The sequence below is a fragment of the Pelecanus crispus genome, chromosome Z (assembly GCF_030463565.1).
Source record: "Pelecanus crispus isolate bPelCri1 chromosome Z, bPelCri1.pri, whole genome shotgun sequence".
In the NCBI taxonomy this organism is placed as follows: domain Eukaryota; kingdom Metazoa; phylum Chordata; class Aves; order Pelecaniformes; family Pelecanidae; genus Pelecanus; species Pelecanus crispus.
In genome coordinates this window covers 69355596-69378446 of record NC_134676.1, presented here as the reverse complement: position 1 = coordinate 69378446, position 22851 = coordinate 69355596, and the positions used below count along the sequence as shown (strand labels likewise).

General features: G+C 38.5%; 1 protein-coding gene across 2 annotated transcripts in view; it reads left to right on the top strand.

Moving 5' to 3' along the window:
• The window catches only part of COMMD10 (COMM domain containing 10), a 114698-nt gene that overhangs the window by 22181 nt on the left and 69666 nt on the right, over positions 1-22851 (top strand). Inside the window, exons 5-8 of one of the 2 annotated variants that reach the window (XM_075726828.1) lie at positions 216-326; positions 6493-6520; positions 6812-6832; positions 22016-22044. In XM_075726828.1, the coding sequence (XP_075582943.1) occupies positions 216-326; positions 6493-6520; positions 6812-6832; positions 22016-22044 (189 nt within the window). The remainder of the gene's footprint in view (positions 1-215; positions 327-6492; positions 6521-6811; positions 6833-22015; positions 22045-22851) is intronic. The other variant, XM_075726827.1, reaches the window with a different exon arrangement.

Genomic DNA, 22851 nt, shown 5'->3' with positions numbered 1-22851 from the left:
GTGGTCACAGGCATCTTGAACCGATAAATTTGGCAAGAGAGAGAAGCAAATCTGTCTTGGAGTCCAGGAGAATTTGCAGAATGTGCACTGTATAAAAATGCTTAACGTTTGCAGAGCCTGACATCGTGTTCACTGACACAGACCATTCACAATATTGGAAATTGCCCTGAGTGCTTCTGTACCATCTGATTGTAATCTAAATTTGTGTTTTATAGCTTGAAACAATTGGATGGCAGCTTAATCTTCAAATGGCAGAGTCCATGCAAGCAAAGCTGAAGTCTCCTCGAGCTGTGCTAGAGCTGGGAGTGAGCAATGAAGATTCCAAGGTAAGAAATGCATGCCTGGCAGAGTTGGAATCAGTTGTCATGATGGCCTTATGTTCAAAGTTCTGAGGTATCAGTTGGAACTCTTGATTGTTGTTAGTCTCACCAGTGTTTTCATTCTTATATTTCATAAAATTACAGTAAGCACTTGGAATTGTGAAGTACTGATGTAATAGCATAAATACTAGGTAGACTGAGAGCTGTGTTACCAGCTCTTTGGGCTGTAACATAATAGAGAAATATGGAATATGGTTATTTTAGGTCTCTAAAATTAATCTTTGTAGATAGTCTATTTTTATCGCATAGCATGTGATTGGTACTTCTTACACTTCTAATGTCTAGTAGCTTGCAGCCTTCTACCGTGTGTAGTTACGTAAGGAATTACTCATCACATGTGGCCTTTCTGTGCTAATGATGTATTTATACAAATGATGACATAGTATGTGAGGCCACAGAAGGCCAGTATTTGGAGGTTTTAAGGTAAAGTCATATGTTCAAGGATTTTAGTGACTGGTGGTGTTTCAGTGCCAAAACCCACTAATGAACATATTTTTTTATTCATAAAATCTGTATCTTTTGTTAGCTAGCATGTTTTAAATTAAACACTTGAATTGCTTTTAACCTTATCTTCCTAAAGGAAATTAGAGTCTTTTTTGACAAACACCATAGAAGTATGTTTATCTATGAAAAAGTCAGTATAGAAGATTTGAGGGGAAAAAATCAGAACTCAGTTCTGCTTCAGCATTGCATTTAAATCACAGTAATTTTACTAATGTGAGTGGAATTTCTGATTTATGGTAGAACAGAAGAGAATACACAGCTTGTGTTTGTGCTTCTCACCAGGACTTGCAGCAGTTGTATTTTTTTTTCAGCAGTTCACTGTAATCTGTATTTTTAAAACGCAAATACAGGAACCAGGCAATATTTTATGTCCAAGCTACACTGGGCAGCACTGCATACAGATTCAATACCATGGAAAAATCATTAAAAAAAAAAAAAAAAAGAGGAAAAAATGTCACTTGCATGTGACACAGGAAGTTCATCTGTTTCCTTTACAAGCAGAATTCAGCAAGTGGATTTCTTTTGGATTGTTTCCTCTTTGTTTCTTTTTGTTGGTATAATTAGATACCAAGATCAGAATTATTTTGCAATAATTATAAGCCTAGAATAGACTTGTAACTGGCATTTAGACAGAACAGTGCAACAAGAAAAACATACTGCTGTTCTCACACTACAGACACTAAAATTTAAAAATCTGGGTCGGTGTGAAGGTAACTACAGGTTTTTTTCTGAATGATTACATCAGTATAGAATAGGTTTAAGATAGGCTAATATCTGCTTATACACTGACAGAAATGTTGGAACATAATTTTTGTGCTGTATTTTGCATCTTCATGATCCCTTTGTGCACTGAGTATTAAGTTACATGAAAATCCTAGATACTAGATAATTCTTTTTTTTTCTCCCCAAACTTATGTGTTTGCCTTTCATGGAGAAATTTGGTATGAATTTAGCATAGATGGTCTTAATGATTGTCTTCATTTCTCATTAAACTTTTTTTTTTTTAAAATAATTCATGGTTATAACAACTTGATTTTTTTTTAGGAAAGACAAAACTGTTACAGAGCTGGGCTGGCTCATTAGGGGGCAGTAGTGCTCTTTGTCACACTAGCATATTGCTTTTTTGAGATAATACTTGGAATCAATTCTGAAGTCAGTCGTTGCGGGAAGTGTTAGTGTTTACATTTCTAATCTGTATGTAACAATAGAAGTTTGTCTTGCTCATCTGCAAAACTAAAGGCTATTAGTAAAAAAAACCCATACTGAGCAAGGTAGATGAAATTGGCCATTATTTCCACTTTTGCTAACTAAAAGTAATTGTACTAGTACATTAATGTTTACTACAACTCACTCCACTTAAAGATCATTTAAGCAGTTCTTTGTCAGCAGGTGACATTTAAAATTAGTATTTAAATGATCTCTCCAGGAGAGGTAATCAGAAAACCTGTGGATATATGAATGTTATTTGTGCTTCATGAAATTTTTTAAAAAGAGTCAGATGATCTGATATAGGCTGTATAAATATTTATAGAGTATATTTTGTCAGCTTCAGATGAAATGAAGAGTCCCATAGGTATTATACCATCAAAATTCAAAAGTAAGGTGGTCTTCGGTTCTTTCCGGTGATTCAAGCTGCTAGTGACATTTGCATTGCCCAGGAAATGTGCTTCTTGTGAATACTAGTAATTGTGATCAGATCACATAATTTTTGGTAAACCGTTTTTTCCTGTGTTTTGTTACAAATTTGCTGTTTGCTTATACTCAGACTTTGAATTATGCTTGATTTGGATCTAACAAATATTTTACATATGCCATGAATAGTTCTTCACTGTGGGGGAGATTAAGTATGGGAATGAGTTACCTGGAGAGTTTGCAAAGTTGCCAGCCTTGGAGATACTCATGAGTCAATGGGACAAGTCCCTGAGCATCCTGATGGAAGTGTGGAGTTAGCCTCACTGTGAGCAGGGGGCTGGATCAGGTGGGCTGCCAAATGCTGCCTTCCAGCCCAAGTTGTCCTGTGATCTAGGCTGCTTTGCAGCTCGGATGCTGATGGTGTTTTGTATGAGGAGGAGGAAAAAAGGAGCTTTCAATTAAAAATCCAGTTAACAGCGGCTTCTTACAATGATTCAGAATGTGAAATGTTTAATTGCATTTCTAAATCTGAGGGAATTTCTATGAACTAGGCACACAAAACAGGCTGGTATGATAATGAAACATCTTTTTGAGCTGCAAGATCCTTTTGCTTCCATTCTGACATTTTAACAAGCTAAGGTGACATTTAGAAATGGTGCATAAGATATTGGCTGTATATAAGGGTTTTCTTTAATAATATAATTTGGTTTCAGATTTTTTGGGCTGTTGAGTTGCAACACAACAATCTGGGTATTTTTTTAGACTATTATTATTTTTATGGCTCTAGGGTTAATTAACCAGTAGAGGGAGCACAAATTAACAATCCTGATAATCTGTGCTACTAATTATGATTTTGATTTGCAAACAAAGACTGATCCCCAAAAGTGGTGCATTTACTTAGTATGTTTCCTTTGGTAATTTATTTAATAATTATTCACATAGGCATGCACTTGCACATTCTTTCTCACCGTTAATAGCAATAATTCCTTAGGCCATCTAGTCCAGACTTTTCTAAACAACTGTGACCATTTTCTATAACTACAGGAGCCATATAAAAAAAAAAAAAAAAGTAATGAAGGCTATAGAAAAGGTCTGAGGGCTTCAGAAATGTCACATCATTGTTGCCGAATATCTCCACAGAGAAATGTGAGAACTAAAGGTGTGTTCTTGAAGAGTTTTTGTTATGCCCCTTCACTAGGAAGGTGCAGTAAGGTGCATTACTATATAGAGTGTTTATTATTAATTTTTACATGTGATCTGTAGTTAACATTTATGCTTGAAAATTGTTAGGATAAATAAACTATTCTTCCCCAGTGCTGTAACTCAATAGTTACCCAATTTTTTTCTGTAAATCCATTCCACAGATTTCATTAGATTCCGTTATTTAATTACAGTTTGTCCTATGGAAGGATTTGCCCTTTTCTTGGTTTTCCTTCTTTTTATTTCATCTATGATTTTATTCTTAACCATTAAGGACTTCTTGGGGGGCCTCTTCTTTTTCACGATGAATGCTATGTATAGATTCCTTGTGAGAATTCAATACTATGTGTATTTTTTTTTTCCCTTCCTTATACGTGTATTTGAAGAATTTTGTTACAGGATGTTGTCTGCCAATGCAAGACAAAAAATAACTGATAAATGTGCTGTTTTGTTAAACCTGCTAATGTAATACTTTTGACAAAAGATAGATAATATTGAAATGTTACTATGCTAATTTAATTCTGTTTCCTTTTAATTCATTTCCCGTAACTTCTAGATGCTTTAAAAGGGGAATATAGCAATGGAAATATTTTCAACTACTTTTTCTGCAGCCGTTTTTTCAAAATCAAAATGGGGTCTGACTGCATTTGAAACTGAGATTGTAATACATACTCATCATCCTACAGAGTAAATAGAACTCTGGAAATCTTAAATTATTATTTTGTAGTTGTTAAAGTAACAGGACATGTTGGGTTTTTTTTCTTTTTCCCCTCCTAGTTTTTACAGACTCTCTGTACATTTCTGCACTGTGAACAAATCTAGACCTTAGACTTTTTGTTCTGTTTACTTCAATAAGTATGCCGTTCTGCTTTCTAAGTTTGCCATTGTGAATACTTTCCCCATCTTTAACAGCAAAGCGGAGTAGATGAGAAACAAAACTTTTCTTCTAGCAGAGCTGGATCAGTCACTCAATTCAGGTTATAGATTTTGTGCAGCCTGTACGGCATGCAGGCAGGACCTGTGCTTGGATGGATATTTGAGGAAGTGTGGTGGTGCTTCCCCTTCCCCCTCATTTTAGCCCGTTGTTTCCCTCTGAAAAGAAGTTACACTTGTGAATTGGCGTAACAGTGAGAGCTGGTGGATGCTAGTGGTATGTTCCCACTCCAGAGAGGTAGGAGGTGGCAGAGTTCAGCATCTATACTGTGATGAACCCCCTTCATTTGCCTTCTCAGTCCTCAGCTTTTGGGGTGATGCATTTAGGTACCATTTGGTTTTTTCCACAATAGAGGAGTAATATGTGTCTGTAGGGCCTTGAAAAAAAGAGGACAATTAAAAGATACGATGCTGGAGGAACTGTGGTAGGGTACAAAGACTAAACAATTGTAAATTCCTTCTCACGTTCATCAGCTGCCTCTCAAGCACTTTCTGCTCTGATGAGGACATCACCCTTTTCCTTCTTGGAACATGAACAAGCTTGCATGTACACCCTTACACTGAGTTTAGTCTTCTCATCAATCAGATTTGTAAGTCTCCAGCAATTGCAAAAAGTAAATAGGACAGGTCTTGGAAAAATGTTTAAGGATGAGATTGAGAGAAAAGGGGTTTTGATTCCTATTTAGAGGAGATAATTGGAGGCCTGGATAGCTTCAGATAGCACAGTCCTGGTTCAAGGTCTTTTTGAACTTCTGTATACAAGCAAGGTTGCTGCTTTTGGCAAGGTACATCATGAAACCAATTTGTTCTGAGAACTAGAATCTAATAAATACTGCTGCGGATAAGAAAGCAGAAACTTCCTTAGGAGGAGGTTTCAGAATATTGAGAAAAGTCCTCATATTTGTAGGAGATGTAGTAAGAATGACTGTATAATCTTGACTGTGTGGAGCAGCTCAGAAAAATGAGCCTGAAATTTATAATTTGCTTCCAGGCTGTCACATTGCTACAGAAAGCTGTCAGAAATTTCATTGCTCAACCGTGAAAGCCAGAAATTCTGGACTTGCAATGCACAGCAATTCTTGCATTAGACTGTTTTTGATCTGTCGTATCTATTATCTCTGACTAAATCCATTTAATTAGAGGAAAAAATGAAGCTGCAGTCCAGAATTTTCAAGATGCTGAGAATACTTTTGTTTTCTTACCAGCGTAGAAACGGATGGCAGAGTAACCCATGTCCTGTAAACTATGAGTAGTTTGACATTTTACTTAGAAACTGTTCACCAGATGGTTTGACTCCAGGAGTATGCACTCACCACTGGCAATTGTACTGCAGGGTGTAGTTAATTATCTGGCTTCATTTGTGATCTTACATGATTTAATTACTCAGCTTATAGTAAGGATTTCTTTACAGGGATCTCTTTACAGTATTCTTATGTTTCACCTGGCTATATACACAATTTATGAATACAATCTATAACATCAATTCAGAAACACTATAACTGGCTACAACCTCTCTGCACATGCACTCTTCCCACTAAAACACTCCTAACGACTTTGTCCATGTGTCTTTGTGTCTGTATTGGGTTTGTATGGCAAGGTTTTGGTAGCAGGGGAGCAGGCTACAGGGGTGGCTTCTGTGAGAAGCTGCTAGAAGCTTCCCCTGTGTCCAACAGAGCCAGTGCCAGCTGGCTCCAAGACGGACCCGCTGCTGACCAAGGTTGAGCCCATCAGAGACAGTGGTAGCACCTCTGGGATAATGTATTTAAGAAGGGGAAAAGGGAAAAAAAAACCCAAACCACCGGGACGCAAACTGTAGCTGGAGTGAGGAGTGAGAATATGTGAGAGGAATGACTCTGCAGACACCAGGGGCAGTGCAGAAGGAGGGGAGGAGATGCTCCAGGTGCCAGAGCAGAGATTCTCCTGCAGCCCGTGGTGAAGACCATGGTGAGGCAGCTGTCCCCCTGCAGCCCATGGAGGTCCACAGTGGAGCAGATATCCACCTGCAGCACATGGAGGACCCCACGCCAGAGCAGGTGGATGTGCCCCAAGGAGGCGTGACCCCATGGGAAGCCTGTGCTGGAGCAGGCTCCTGGCAGGACCTGTGGACCCGTGGAGAGAGGAGCCCACGCTGGAGCAGGTTTGCTGACAGGACCCTGTGGAAGGGACCCGTGCTGAAGCAGTTCGTGAAGAACTGCAGCCCATGGGAAGGACCCACATTGGAGAAGTTCATGGAGGACTGTCTCTGGTGGGAGGGACCCCATGCTGGAGCAGGGTAAGAGTGTGAGGAGTCCTCCCCTGAGGAGGAGGGAGCAGCAGAGATGATGTGTGATGAACTGACCGCACCCGCCATTCCCCGTCCCCCTGCGTGGCTCGGGGGGGAGGAGATAAAGAAGTTAGGAGTGAAGCTGAGCCTGGGAAGAAGGGAGGGGTAGGGGGAAGGTGTTTTAAGATTTGGTTTTATTTCTCATTACCCTAATCAGTTTTGATTGGCAATAAATTAAACTGATTTTCCCCAGGTTGAGTCTGTTTTGCTCGTGATGGTAGTTGGTGAGTGATCTCCCTGTCCTTATCTCAACCCACGAGCTTTTTCGTTATATTTTCTCTCCCCTGTCCAGTTGAGAAGGGGAGTGATGGAGCAGCTTTGGTGGGCACCTGGCATCCAGCCAGGGTCAGCCAACCACAGAATTAAAGAAAACGGTCCCAGTTGACTGTGTACAGTTGGTTGCAGCCTTGGGCAACCTCAGCCTATAGTTAGTACTGAAACTGTTGTTTTGTAAGAGTAAATGGAATTGTCCATAATGTGTGACTTTACCATTGTTAGTCCAAATAAGCAGCAGCAAAGTAGCTGAAATACTAAACTTCTAAGTTTAAACTTGGTGACCCATTTCATTGCCAGGGAGGGTTAAATTTTAAGGCCTTAGAGGGCATTTGAAAAACACAAAGATCTGTTGAGTTTTTCTCATTTAATGCAGTTGTGCATGCCACCTTTTTTCTTACAAAATTTGTTTCCCGTTTGGCTAAAACTGGTTTTGTAGGCTTGGTCCTTCAGTCTTTTCAGATGAAGAAAAAACTTCCATGGGATTCATTGCAAATTCTCAAGCATCTGTATACTTTCTTGCCTGCTATTCTCAGAAACTATGCAGTGTTTTAGCAAATGAACTGTTGTCTTCATTTGTGCATAGCAATGGAAAATTACCCTATTTTTTCAGTACTTTTGCTATGCTTTAGTTCCTGGCAGTACCAATCCCCCTGCTTTTACTTAGGCAATAAGGTCTGCGGTCCCTTCACAAATGTGTTAAAAATTGGCATCCCTCCCTTGTCTGTTTCTTTCTGACTTCCAGGTAGAAAGATAACGTAGTGTAAGAAATGGGTGAGATCAGGGACAGTTAAACATGAAAGTTGAACTTTCTTTAACAGCAAGGCTCAGTCTTACTAACATAGCTCTTCTGCATGTGTCCTTCATTACAATGAAGTTGACTGCTGCCGTTGAGATTTGGAGGCGAGGGCAGAGGAAGACGTGTAATCTCCAAGTCAGCAGCTTTCTAACATGAATGTTTCGTCTATGTATAGATACATAAACCCCAAAATTTCTCCTGTGTGTTAAAAGGTATAAAATTCAGAGAGTCATAAGGCCTTTAGATAGGAGTATACCAAGTGAGTAGCATTTTATGGCATTTAACGGCACTCGGGTAGGAGTGGTTGTCTCTTGCATTATTTGACAATTAATAGCAAGCAGAGAAGAGGTGGAATATGTTCTTTATAAAAGTAAGAGATTAACTTTTTATATATGAAAGCTTTGGTGTTGGGGAAGCTGTGCAGAACTACCTATAAACATGTGTCTGTATGTTTTCTGAGTACCACTGGAAATGCTGCTCAGTTTTCCATCTTCAGCTTCTTGGTTCTTCCATCTGTAAAAAGGTGAACTTGTTACTGCTCAGCAGTTGCAACTTGGAGAGACTTACTTGTGGAAAGTTTTGTTATCTATTAATCCTTTGCTTTTCCTTTGAGGGGTTCTAAACGAGAAAAGTTGAGAGACATGGAATTGTAAAAAAGGAATTTCATGTGTTTTTCTCAATAGACTTACACTTCAAAATACTTAACACCTTTAAGAGCCAACAGCATTTTATTTTCCTGTAGTTGGTTCCCATGTAAGGGATACCTTCAAAACTTGTTGGAAGAAGTAGGATTGTCTTCTACAGTCATGATTACTGCCTTTTTTTCATTTATACTGACACCTCAGAAGTGTACTGCCTTGCTCCTCACTACTGTAGCAGTAGCTTGGGAACAGTCTGTGCTTTGCTGTTCACTTCTTGGGTGGGAATGGAAGAGGTGCACTCAATACCTTGTCTTCTGGTAGTGCATGCTGTGTTGGAGCCACTCTGTGAATATGAGGAGATCTTTAGTCAGAGAGAAGCAAAATAGAAAAAAGAGGGAGTTAAAAGTAGGATCTAAATCTATACAGAATGTTTTAATGGAAGTTGTGAACTTGCCTATAAATGCCTCTAACTTTTGTAAATGCCTCTAACTTTTGTAGATGCACCACAGAAATGCATTTTTTGGAGACACTCCAAAAAGAGGTAGGCTAATGACTTTGGGGTATCCAGAAAGAACAGTATGGAGTGTTCAAAGAAAGCTTTAGGTCTTACACAGCCTATTTGTAAAAAAAAAAAAAAACAGAAAAGGTGATTAAATAGCAGCCTTGTAGGAGAGACAGAGTATGATGCCCACACCTGCCTAGACTGCAGCGTTCCATCTTTTCCCTACATAATTTGCTGATTTTTTCAGGCTTACTGTAGTTGGTTGAAGTTTCTTTTCTCACCACTGCATTTTACTTCTGCAGCTGTGGCAGGATGGGCAGAAAACAGAGGAAACTTTCTGCCTTCCATTGCTGTGTTAAACAGTGCTGTTTGCTGAAACACTGCTCAGCAGGCTCTACCATGGACATGGATAGAAATGGCATTCTTGTGTTGTAAGCAGAAGAAACAAAATTCTGTGAAGAAACAGAAAAACATTCTCGTACAAATGCCAGTGAAATGGAGTTTTACTGTCCACCCTAAGCAGTTCTTCAGTAATTTGTGTAACTTTTTATTCCATTTTCTTCATAGAGTAAATAATGATACTGACTCCCTTGAACTTGAGCTGCTGAGAAACACTGGCAGGAGTTTTATTTCCTTCTTTCCCCCAATATTTCATCTGCCTTTTCTTTTATTAGTGCCACAAAAAAAGCATACCTACACAAACTTAAACTTCTTTTTTAAGATGTACTTGATTATTTTGTCCTAAGTTGGGTATTTTTCCATTGAAAGTTAAGTGGATGGATTAGCTTGGAAACTGCGATATTATGTTGCTGTTAAAATTATATGAAAAATATTCTAAGAGGAAGGGAGATGAGCAGGAAGGTGTAAGAGGCATGGAGTAGTCACTCAGCCTGTGAGTGTCTTATTTATGTTGACTCTCTGTGCAGCTTCTGAAAAGCCTAGCTGCAGGCTGACATTTTTTTAACCTGTCAGACACTCCAATCTTGCTCTTCTCCTGTGATAAGTCTTTGTTATCTTCATAAAAAAATCTTGCAGACTAGCAGTCCACTATAGCAAATTTCTAATTTGTAAAATGCACAATTTTCAATCAATTTTTCTTAATTATTGCTGTAGGGCAGGTTTTACAGGCAAATTTGATAAGAACATTATATAAATGCACATATTTAGAAGTACCATAATATTTGAGGTATTTGTTTTCTTGCTGAGTGTCATGTTGCCTAAACAGCTTTTGCTGTGTTATACCTTCATGCACATCAACATCAAATCCAGTTAAGACATGGACATTTCTGAGGCAGTCCTGACACCAAAGTTGTGTGTAATATCTACCTTGTACAGGCTGGAATTGATATTTAAAATTCTAGAACTCCACTGCGTATTTGTAAGCATTTCATTGCAAGCCTGAGTATAATCACATGCTTTTAAAATCTGTTTGACTGCCCTTAGATTCTGGAAGATGTCTGTCTTAACAGACAGAAGAGCTGAAGATAAATGACATCTAACAAGTATGATTTTGCCTTTTTAAGTTTCTGAAATGCAAAAAGGAAGTTGGGACAAATGGATTAAAAAATCTCATAGATAATTCACAATATTTAAATAAACTTCTAAAATACGGGAATATTTAGCAACGTTAACTTTCATTGTTCCTTAACTTTCTCACATGTCAAACTTTAAAAAATTCATTTCTAATTTCTTTTGTCCTCTCCAACAAGCTTTTCAACTCCCTTACCAGAGGATGTACTCTGGAACAGGCATGCAAAGCTGCATTTGAGTAGCTAATATGTTTGCATGGAGGAACATCAGCATCAGCTTGAGGATCAGCAGCACACTGCTGGAGTGAGGAGCTTCAGGTGGGCTGTCTCCTGCTGTTGAATTGTATAGTGACCTGTTAGAGAGGTAACAGCGAGGTCCCGGTCCTGGGGGGGAGCAAGCCAGGGAGCTGTCCTGGGAACGGCTGCCTCCTTTACCTTCGACATCTTGCCTGCAGTGGTTGTAACTCCACCTGCACTGGAAGGGGGAGAGATACTGGTTGAGTGAGGATAGAGGTTTCCAGTCCAAGTATCTGCACTGGACTTGGGAGACTTGGTCATATCCCTTAAATTTATATAATGGGGCAGTTTACCTTTCTCCCAGAAGAAGCACTGCTCAGTGTCTGAGGGCAGTGGGATGGTTTTGGTAAATTTACAGGGGCTTTACCTGTATGGTCCATGAGTACTCTTAGAATCACAGAATCATTTAGTTCGGAAAAGACCTTTAAGATCATCCAGTCCGACCATTAAGCTAACACTACCAAGTCCACCACTAAACCAATTAAGGGTAGAGTAATAATTAATTTCATGTTTCTTGGCTTGGTGGCTGGATTATTTTTTAATGAAAGTAAAAACTAGGAATCATTAAGGTTGGAAAGGACCTCTAAGATCATCAGTCCAACCATCAACCCAACACCACCATGCCTACTAAACCATGTCCCGAGTGCCACATCTACCCGTTATTTGAACACCTCCAGGGATGGTGAGAACAACACCTCTCTGGGCAGCCTGTTCCAATGCTTGACTACTCTTTCAGTAAAGAAATTTTTCCGAATATCCAACCTCTTGTCAGTGTGAAGTGAACAATTGTGAGATTCTGCTTCAAAATATGAGCATTTTCCTTTCAGACTTTCTCTGTAATCTTTTCAAGAGTAGGGCTAGCCACAGAAACAAAATCCGAACTGTTTGAAGCATTTGAACACAGTGTCTCTTTTACAATACTAAAAAGTGAGGACATCACATGTGAAGCTGTTTAATTTGGGCTAGGAAACTACAAATTCTATTACCGTATTTTTGCTGTGCAGCCCAAAGGAGAGAACCTGATCTGTGTCAGGGCATTTGCATCTTGCCCAAGGTCAGGTCCCACAGCTTACTATGAGACCACTTCAGGGCTGTGCATCCTGCACCTGGTCACATTTCCTCCGTCCTCATTGTCTCTATACACTACCTGTTATGCGTCTTGTTGAACGACACACATGCATACCTTTTCTTCCTAACCATGTCAACACTTAACATCAGAAGAGACTGTTTGGGGGTGAAAAGGTAGCAAGGAGCAGCTGCCAGACCAATTCACATGCCATGCAGGTTGCACCTTGCTTTTGGCTCATGTACCTTCATTATGGTGAGGAGAACCATATCCAGTTACCATATTGGTTCATACCTTGCTAGCAGCTCTGTATTGCTTACTGTTACACGCTAATCAGGTATTTTATGTGACAAGCATCTTGCCAGGTCTGCTCAGAGTAGTAGAGAAGGAGCCTGCACCATTATTGTGATTCTCTCCTGTGCTCTGCTTTTTGTTTGTCAGTTCTTCAAATGCGTTGTTTTGTGGGTTTTGGCACAAAATGGTACTGTCAAGGAACACTGATTATGACTTTCCAACCATGCTGCTTTGCAGGTTAATAGCATGCTTTTGAATTTAAAAGCAATCGATTGTTTTGTATTTTATGTCCGCTTTGCAGAATTGCTGGGCTTACTTTCCTGTTACTTTTGCTAATTTTTTTGTCAATGTGCAAACTAGTGAAACTGCCAAATCTGGCTTCCTGGAGAAGTAGTATGTATGTTCTTGAAAGAGTACAAAGTGAGTATCTTCTGCGTTGCTAACATCTGTCCTGCTTGAGGCAATAAATATACAGTACATGGTGTCAAACAGTATCAGTGCTGTGCATTTGACATTGAACAGGTGTCTGTAACAATGCTGTGACACCCTTTCCAGTTATGCTTCAGGTAGAAGAGGGTAGGTCATCACCTCAATTATGTGCACGGGCGGCAGTTTTCACTCATCTTGTTTCCTGTTGTTTACAAATGACAGGAGTCTGGTATCTGGAACTGTGTGGCATCTAAATTTGTGCCACTTGGCTCTGTATGAACATTTAGCAAACTTGAAAAGCTGCTATGACAAGTGACCTTTTTCACAGGTTAAAATACATGAAATACAACCTCTTTCACAGGAAAACCACAACCCACAGCATGGCCTACAGCTCCTGAGCAAATCTTGTTCAGTATGATTGTATAAAATCACTCCTAATGAAATAAATACCTATTTCTAGGAATGCACACTCACTGGCAAGGCAGTAAAAGAAAGATATTTCAAGGGGGAAAGGAAAATACTTTTTTCCATATCGAGACAGATCCTGTTACTAAGAATACACTTTGAAGCCTTGTAGTAATGAAAGGGCAATACAAAACCAAAAGTAGAGCCAAAGCTAATGAAAATGCTTGTCTAGCTTGAAATTTATACGTAGGGAAAAGCTACTTCTTTTTGACCACTTGAGCAACATTTTTGAACTTGTGTATACATAGTCAGAGTAACTAAGTTGTACAGCCAGCCCATGAGATGGAACCACACCAGTGGGACAAATGGAAGAGGAAGTTGCACTGTGATGCTTTCTTGGTGAGTTTATAGCTGTCTCGATGTAAGGGGATAACAATTTCTGCTGTGCATGTAATCAAAATATTACAAAAATTGCTTTGTAAGTAGTGTTTGTAAATGCTTTCCTTCAACAACAACGTCAGGATTAGGCACTGAGTTTTTCAGTAATACCTGATTTGAGGCTTTCTGGATTACTTCTGATGCATAGAGGCAGGCAGCAGAGTTTTAAACAAGGCTGAAAATGCTAGATTCTTTCTCTGTCCTCTTTTCCAGCATCAACAGAAACAAGGAGCTGGGAGATGCTCATGCTTGGGAATAAGTCATGTTATGGAATTGGGAATTTGACAGCAAAACAAGTTGCCAAGGGCCAGATTTGTAGGCAGCTCTGGTCTGCGTATGTTTTTTTCATTAGGTACTTTAGTGCTAAAGGGTGCTCTTGTGTCCTTCATGAGATGGAGAGATGTATTATCCACTGTGTTGGCATAGGAGAGTTGCAGCCTTAAGCTTTTTGGAGAAGCACTGACACCATACCTTAGGGGGCTGCCCACTGGTGGCTTACGACTGCCGTCATACCTAGTAGTCCTGGAGGGTTTTGCAGCCTGGAACTGAGTATAGGATTAACTGCACAGAAGAGTTCAAATTCATACTGTCTTTCCTCTTCTCCTATTCTGGATCCTAAATAAAGTAATTTAAAAATCTAATGGTACACACTTGAAAACAAATACATATCTTTGTTCAAGAACAAGTGTATAAACATTACCAATACTGCCTACAAATACCTAAAGTCATTACTAGAAAGGAAGTGCATTTTATTATAAGATCTTGGAGTACTCAGGAGGAGAAGGTTCATTGGAAGATGCAATTTAGAGGCAGGAAGAAAGGTATCTGTAGATTCAGAAAAGAATTTGTGACAGCAGAGAAACAGAATTCCTGAGCTGTTTTTTCTTGTCATTTCTAGATCACTTTGCCTATTCAGATTCTCATTCCTTCTTTCTTTCCATCATCCCATCTTCACAGTAAGAAGCACATTGTGCTCCTATCAAAGAAATGCTACAGATTCCAAAGTATCTTTGAAATTTCTTAAACAGCAGAGTTGCCATCAAAGTAGAACAGAATTCCTAGGGTTGGTGCTATGTGTAAGAAGTTCTATATACACATTTTTAAATGCTGCCTTCATATAAATAGTATCTTTTTTTTTCATTGTTGCTTCTGTTTCTTTTCTTTTTGAAGAATAGTTGATTAAATAATATATCATTATAATTCTTTAATAGATTGGTTTTCTTTGTTCTTCAGGCTTTAAAGCCCTTCTTGTGCTGTAGGGTACCTTCTGCCCTAAAGGGATAGCATGGAATGATAGAAATTCAAGAAAGATGTTTAGGCAGTGTTTAGTTTCAGAGTTCCTGGATGGCAGCATATTTCTACCTGTACTTTTGGAGGCTAACATTTAACAAGTTCTTGAGTGAGCATTTTGGTTTCCTCTTTCTAAATTTGTATCATGTTGAGTGAAAATGAAAGTCTTTCTGATGAGGACCAAAATGGTTTGTAGGTAATATGGATGAGATCAAAAATAGTCAGTTTTTAGTATTGAAATTGATACTATTTGATCTCTTTCCAAATGCAGATGTATTTGAGACAGTATACAGGAGGAAATGTTTAATGCTAATCCTTTTCAGGAGAACTGCTTTGCTGCAGCAGCAAGGAGCTTCTCTGTTGGAGTACATTGATTTGCCAAGGGTACTGTAGCTAGGCAGACTCAGGTAGGCTGGCACAGTGATGTCTGAGAACGGTATAACACAGAGCAGAAGTGCATGAAACAAATATGGGGAGGTGAAGGCAATAAGGGCGATTAACAGCAACAGTGGAGCAAGGAAATGTTGTTCATTGAGAGCTAACTGAAGTTGAGTTGAACCTGTAGAGATTTTTTTGGGTAAGGCTGAGGTTGATTAACATGCAGGGAAGTGATGTACTGTGAGAAGTGTTAATGCCACATGACACAGTGCTTTGTTCTCAACCTGGTACCTGAAAAGTCATTCTGAAAAGCTCTTGAAAATTCCAGTGTAGCATAATTTGTATTTATTTTTTAGTGGAATTCCTTCAAAATTCACATTAGCATTTTAAACTGCAATTGTACACTCCTGTGGCCTTGAGGGAGTCACAAAGAACCTGGAGCCATCCTTGACCTTAAGATTGAGGCCTGCGATGCCTGTCTAGGATAGAGTACACTTGTGTTTGCTGCTTTTTGAAGAGAAGACCTTGACACATCTTTAACTGAGGGAATGCGATCCAAGGGTGAGCCTCAGACCAACAGCAGATACTCCAAAGACGTGTGGAAATAGTAAGGCAGAGAAAAGATATAACAAAAAAAACGCCAACCAAACCCAGAAAAGGCATTTAGTGTATCTGTTCTTTATGGATAGACTGATGAAACATGTTTGTCAGCACTGAGTGTGAGAGGTGCAATGCTGTAACTTAAGCACCACAGTGAGATGTTACACTGGGGATACTCATTCTAAACCCTTTTTTCCCTTCTTTGCAATAAAATAGTTTGTTTTCAAAACATTCTAATTCAACATAACCCAGCTTTGAATTTGTTGAAGTAACTTAAATGTTTTCATTAATGTGACTATTTTTAAGATGCTCAAAACTTGCAAACTTGAGAGACTACTGGCTTTTTATAGTGGTGTGGACAGACAACTGGAAAAAGAAAAATGAGCATTCTGTTTTTCCCACTGTTTTCTGAAGCACTTCAGTAATGTGCTTTCAGCATTAGCTTTTTTAAACTAAAAGGAAGGAAATAAGAATTGTGGACCAAACATGAGTCAGCCTATAAAACTGCAAAAAGAGCTTTGCAGCTTGAAACCAAAATACTATTTTTTTAGTATGTGTCCTTATATAAAAATAAGCGCTTCCTATTTTCAGAGTTGTGTGGAATTGGCATGTGTTTAACTCTTTCACAGAAAGTTACAGGGGTAGGGAGAGTGTGAATGTTAGGAAGACTGCAGGTTATTATTGCCACTGGAAATGATATCCAGCAATGTGCTGTTCTGCCAACAGGTCTGGAACAGGTACAAAATTAATCTTCTGCCATTTTACATGTACAACATATGATAATATCTTCATACTACCTCAGAGCTTGAGAAAATTAAATTACTCCTTGGCTTTGTGGAAATAAAGTTTTTTAAAAAAATCTAGTTACGTAGAGCCACCGTTTCCTTATCATGTGCATCTAATTTTTACACTTCCATTAAAATACTCTTTGCAGGGTTTTTTTTTGGGGGGGAGGCATGTTAAAGAATACTAACATCTTTACAGAGTGTAAAAGCGTTTGGAATATATTGAGAAGAAAGCCTTTGGGCTGGAAATGTGTCTTTTAGTTTGTCCCACAAAATCCCTTTCAAGTTTAATTGACTTAAACTGTGTAAAAATTACCATTCCATTTTTGCTGATTGTTTCTCATAGCAGTCCTGGATTTTTGCCCAAACACTAATTGATTATGAGCATTCTGATTTCAGGTCAGGCTTTGCTGTCATTAAGCACCAAGCAGATAACGCTCCTGGGCACTGTGGAGAGCACGCAGTCCAGGTGCTGAAAGAATGCACCTGGGAGAAGGAGAGCGCTTGGCTGGGCTTCCTTCTAGTTTTGAATCTAGTACAGGGATTCAGCTGTGTGCTCTCCACTTTCTGAAGGTGGCGCATAAAATAATGTAGAAGGTGACTGATCTGCCCCCAGGTAGATGAATGCTCTACAGAAAATGGAAAAAAACTTTTCCAGAGAGTATAAGATAGTATAGACTCATGTACTAGCAGAAAGATGGGTGAGGTGACTGAAAAGATTTTTCCAATAATTCTTTTGATTGTAATAAAAATTCCTATTTAAACTTGTAAATTAAAAATATATATATATATAGTGAGGGACTGCAGATGTGTGAGTAGCAGTAAAATCTGTTTTGCTTAGAGTTATGTTACTTTGTCTGTGTGCTGCTCAGAGCCTGGAATTCAGTTTGGAAAGGGGCAGGAAATCCTGGACCAGGAAGGAGGAGAAGGTTGCCTCTGGAACAAGCATTGCGGGGAATAGCACAGCATGGGATTTAATTTCCTTGTCTGTTCTTGTTTGAATGTTGGAGATGTTTTTATCTTGAAGTTACTGATACAGATGCTAAACCTTAATGTTGCTTAACTTAAGTGGGATTTTTTTGCAAGTGAATAGATACCTGTGTCAACAGTTGTCAAGTGTCCTTCAAGGCAAACACAAAAGCAGTAGAACAAACTGTGCCTGCAGAGATGAACCTTGGAAGTAAAAGCAAAGCAAACCAAACCAAACCACTTCCTCCTCTGGTTTGGCTGGCTGTTGAGAAGTGCATTGATTCTCCCTCTAAATCCATCAAAACCCCAAGTGTGTGTTTTCTTCTGTAGCAGGTGGAAGAAAGGCTGGTGAATGAGGTTCACCACTCTCTCAGTTGTGCAGATATGTTTGTAAAGCTACACCACAAAATGGATCCCTGAAAAGAAATAGAAAATGAAACAAAACCAATGTCCTGGAGGTTTCTAGAAATCATGAGTGCTTAAGTTTCCAGTGGGCCCTACAAAAAAATTGCATTGGTTCAGAAGGAAATACTCTGGTTTGCAGGTGGTTGTGAGTTGTTGGCATGGGGAAGGGTGTGACAGAGTGAAGAAAATGCAACTTTAAATTATGCCCTGTTCTTAAATGTTACGCTTCATTTTCATGGTTGCTGGACTCATGCTTTCCAAAATGGCAGTCGTCTCCCAGATTTTAGCAGACATCTTAGGACTAGCATTTTGCTTGTAGATAAAAGTGAGACTCTTCTATATACATGTTTGTGCCTTTAGTATTGCTACTAATACAAAGATCAGGAAGATTTTTGGTAAGCTTGTAAAACTTACTGTTTTCAGAGACAGGAAAGAGAAATGACTTGCTTGGAATTTATTAAGGTTGATACATTTGCATTTCTTGTTAATGAAATCAGTGAGATGGAGAGACAATTAAATATTTCAAGAATTCCTACAATTTTAAAAAGCAGGAAACTGCTAAGCATTTTGTTTTTTTTTTCTTTTTGTAATCATGTTTGTACATGTTTCTCTGAAGTGCTATTTGATTAGATTCATTTTCTGTTGTTAGTAGTGTCATTCATATGCTCAACCTTAAAATAATATAATTTTTACCCCAAGCAATTCACAGTCTCAGAGAGCTTTATATATAAAGTTTGCATATAAAGTTTTACAGATGGTGAGCTTATCTCATGCTACTGTAGCAGTTTTAAAATAATTTTCTCTTGTGTCCAAACATAAACCAAAGACTGTAATAAGAAGATTTTGATTTGTAAATAAAGTACAGATAAATAAAAGGTACAGGCATGAAGTAGCAATGGTAAGAAAGCTACCTGGTTGTAATCAACATGCATTATGAAAGAGAAAAGAGGAGGGGGAGAAGAATGGAAATTATGGAAATGTCAATATGGACCACATTTAGAGTAGATATTGTGCACATTAGTAACAGATAAGATAAAATTGTCAAAATAGTTTCGGTTAAAGGATCAAGAGTGATGTGGAATGTATGGAATTGACTGAGGCAGGAAATGAATGACTGAGGAGCAAAACCCTCTTTGAGCTGCAGGAATTAACCTACCACTTTGTTTTCTCAAGTAATAATTGATGTGTAGCTAGCTAAGGAAATTACAGAAATAAGGGGTGTTGCTTGTAACGTGCAGTGATACAAAAAGTAAAAAATGAGAAAGTTATGAAGAAAAGATAAAAAGGAATACAGTGATTAAGGCAACCACAACTGAAACTCAGAGATTCTTGTCTAAGATGATAGTCATTGTTATCAAAAGGATTTCAATGTATTCAGTTAGTATTTTAAATATGATTTTCGAGTTGGAGGGGACAAAATAGAGAACATCACTGAAAATGGCTGAATTAAATTTGGAAGGAACAGTTTATGTTGTTCTATATCTGTAAAGTTTAAAAGAGATTTAATTTTCTTGCTGTGAAAGTGCTGTCCTCGAGTAAGATGTCAAAGTGGACATTTTTGGGGAAGCTGTATGTTGAAAATTCTCTGTAAGGCAAAATACTTGGACTTCCAGAGTTACTCCTGCCTTTGATCAGGGGGTTAGGGGTGGTTGGGACAGATGACCTCCTGAGGCCCATTTCAAGCTAAATTATTCTGCAGTTACAGAGAGATTTCAGTTATGAAGGTATAACTAGACTCTTCTGCAGAGTCCTGAAAAAGAGGCTGAATAGAGTCAGGACTAAGTTAGTATTTAATCTGCTTTGTTTTGTTTAAACAAGAAAAGTAAGCGAGAGCATCCAGGTTCCAGAGAGAGTCAAAGGTGAAACCACCCTTTTATAGGAGGAAAGCAACAGAGACATTAAATCCATAAATCAAAGGGTCTCTTTCCTCGTCAGAATTGCACTTAGCTTTTGAGAAAGGTGCCTAATGTGTTTTGGCTCTTTCTAAAGCCCACATGATTCTAGTCAGTTTGTCACATTTTCCATTCTGGGTGCTATGTTAAGCTGTCCAAGTGAATTTTCATTAGAAATGATACTTAATGGGAGGTGTACAAAAGTGCTGTAGCATCGCAGATGAGTTCTTCAATGAAATTGATTCCCATTCAAATCACTCAATCTCTACTAGATAATGGAAAATAGTGAGTTGCTCATAACCTGGCAGACTTGGGATCTATGTCAAGCATTAACCAATATTGCTGTAGTTAGCATAACCTGGCATTATATTAATTATGTGAACATAGAATCATAGAATCACAAAATCATTTAGGCTGGAAAAGACCTTTAAGAACATCCAGTCCAACCATTAACCTAATACTACCAAGTCCACCACTAAACCAATTAAGGGTAGAGTAATAATTTCATGTTTCCTGGCTTGGTGGCTGGATTAATTTTTTAATGAAGGTAAAATGAGGAATCATTAAGGTTGGAAAGGACCTCTAAGATCATCAGTCCAACTGTCAACCCAACACCACCATGCCTACTAAACCATGTCCCAAAGTGCCACATCTGCCCATTTTTTGAACAGTTCCAGGGATGGGGACTCCATCACCTCTCTGGGCAGCCTGTTCCAATGCTTGACCACTCTTTCAGTATGCACAATAAGGAGCTGTTTGACAAGAATGAAAGCACTGAAATGAGGCAAAAAGAATAGACAGGATAAAAGACCAGAGGCAATAGCAGCTCTGTGCCTGGAATGCAAATTTTGTGGTATTCCATATTTAATATTATATTAAAATAGCATTTGGGCATATATTTGTGGTTGCAGTTACTCTGGGCAAGAAGCAAACAGTTTGGGACCTGAATTCTGATCTCTTGTCACTCTTTATATTTATTGACTTAGTTTATTTTAAGAGTAATACTAGTGATTTAAGCTTGTTTAAGACCAGTAAGCAGAGTAACATTTCAAGGAAACTTTTTTTTCTATTTATTCTATGAATCTGTAATCTGACTCCTCATTTTGCAGTATAGGATTTGGTGAGTGGGACATGAAGATTATACATTAAAATTAATTAATAGTGCATCTCTGAAAAGCTTCAACATTTTAAATGACCTTAATTTGCTGCAGATTTCTTTCTAAAATCTGCAGCGTTCTGCATTGAGAAAGTACATTATTGTGATAGGTAACTTCTGTGCTTAATTTCCCTAAGAAGGTCTGAAATTAGTGGTGTGTTTTTTTAACTTGTTGCTTTGTGTCTGAATAAAATATGCATTTATAAATTCTTGCAACAGGATCCATTTTTGCTGTACTTAAAAATAGCATATTTTTGCCACAATTTCAGACTATTGCTAAATGCAGTTCTTGATTTTAATCTAGCACTTTCATACTTCCTCATATCAGTGTTTTAACCTGTTAACTGATACGCCTTGTAATTCTGCAGTGCTTTCTTTAGATAACTAATTTTAATACAGTGCTAACGTTCTGTAGAAAAATGTTCTGTGGAAGCGCCGTGGAAGATTTTGATTCCTTGTAGCTTTGCCCCTCCTGTTCACAAGTAACAAACAGCAATACTCTTTATTTTAACGCACTATTCTGCTAAAATCGCATATTGCCTCTACTTCAGTGTGACAAGCCATGTACCTAGTTACACCTACACCCAAGCTGATGTGTGACACAGGAATGACCATAAACTTGTGGTCCCTTGCCGGCTCAACGCTGCTTTCCAAACGAGTGTGTAGGCAGCATGTTGGTATGCTAAGCCATCATTAGGATGCACAGCCCCCAGTACTTCAAGATGTGCCATCTTGTGGCATCTGTGGCTGCGCCTCTATGTTAGCAATGCCCCTGCAAGCGAGTCCGGTGTAAGCGGTGTTGGTGTGATTTTCCTTCAAGGTATAATCAAAGCACTTACCTTCTTTCAGTCCACTGCAGACACTAGCGTGAGAATGGTGAATGAGCGTGGAGAAGCTGGACAGCTTGCTAGGGAAAGCGGAGCAGTGGATGGCTGCATTTCTGTGGCACTGCTGTCTTGTATGGTTGTTTTTTAAACCTGTAGAGAAGGTGAAGGTTTGTAAAACCACAATGTACAAGCCAGTTATTAGACAGAATTCACATTTATTTTTTCTAAGGTGTAAGGAGCAGAAAGATGGTTGCAAAATGTTATATTGCGATATTTAATAAATTGAAAAAGTTTATAGAGAGCATATTATAAAATACAACATATCAATTACTGTCAGGCTAAGCCTGGAAGCAGGGTTTTGCTAGGACACTTTTTCTTTTTTTGACAGTGGTATTCTGCGAGTGGAAGGTACTGTTCAAATTTCACATGAAACTACATCCTAACCTGCAGTGTTCACTGGTCATAAAAGTATGTTGTGCTTGTTACAGAACACAGCAGGAGTAATAACAGTGTTGCCGTTCTCACTTATTTAATCTAAAAATTATGCTTTGTTTAAAGGAAAAAAATAGTTCACTGAAATGTTCTAGCATTTGCTTCTAATATGTGCCTCCTCCCCTTGGGGCCTTGTCTATTTTATTGATTCAATTCTTAAATTAGACTTCTGAAAAGTTTTGGAAATGCAAAAGTAACCCTTTCTTTACCATAATGAAATGCAGTCTTTGCAGTGAAGTAGGTATCTGGGTATTTTTTTTTCCTCGGTCAATGCTCTCAAAGACAAGACAGACCTTTTAGGTGTAACAACTTAAACAGTAGCAGGCAATTGTGAATTAGGAGTCGAATTACATTTTTTAAATAAAGTATTTTTGAATAAAGCCTGGAATTCTGACATACTGTTTTTAAGATG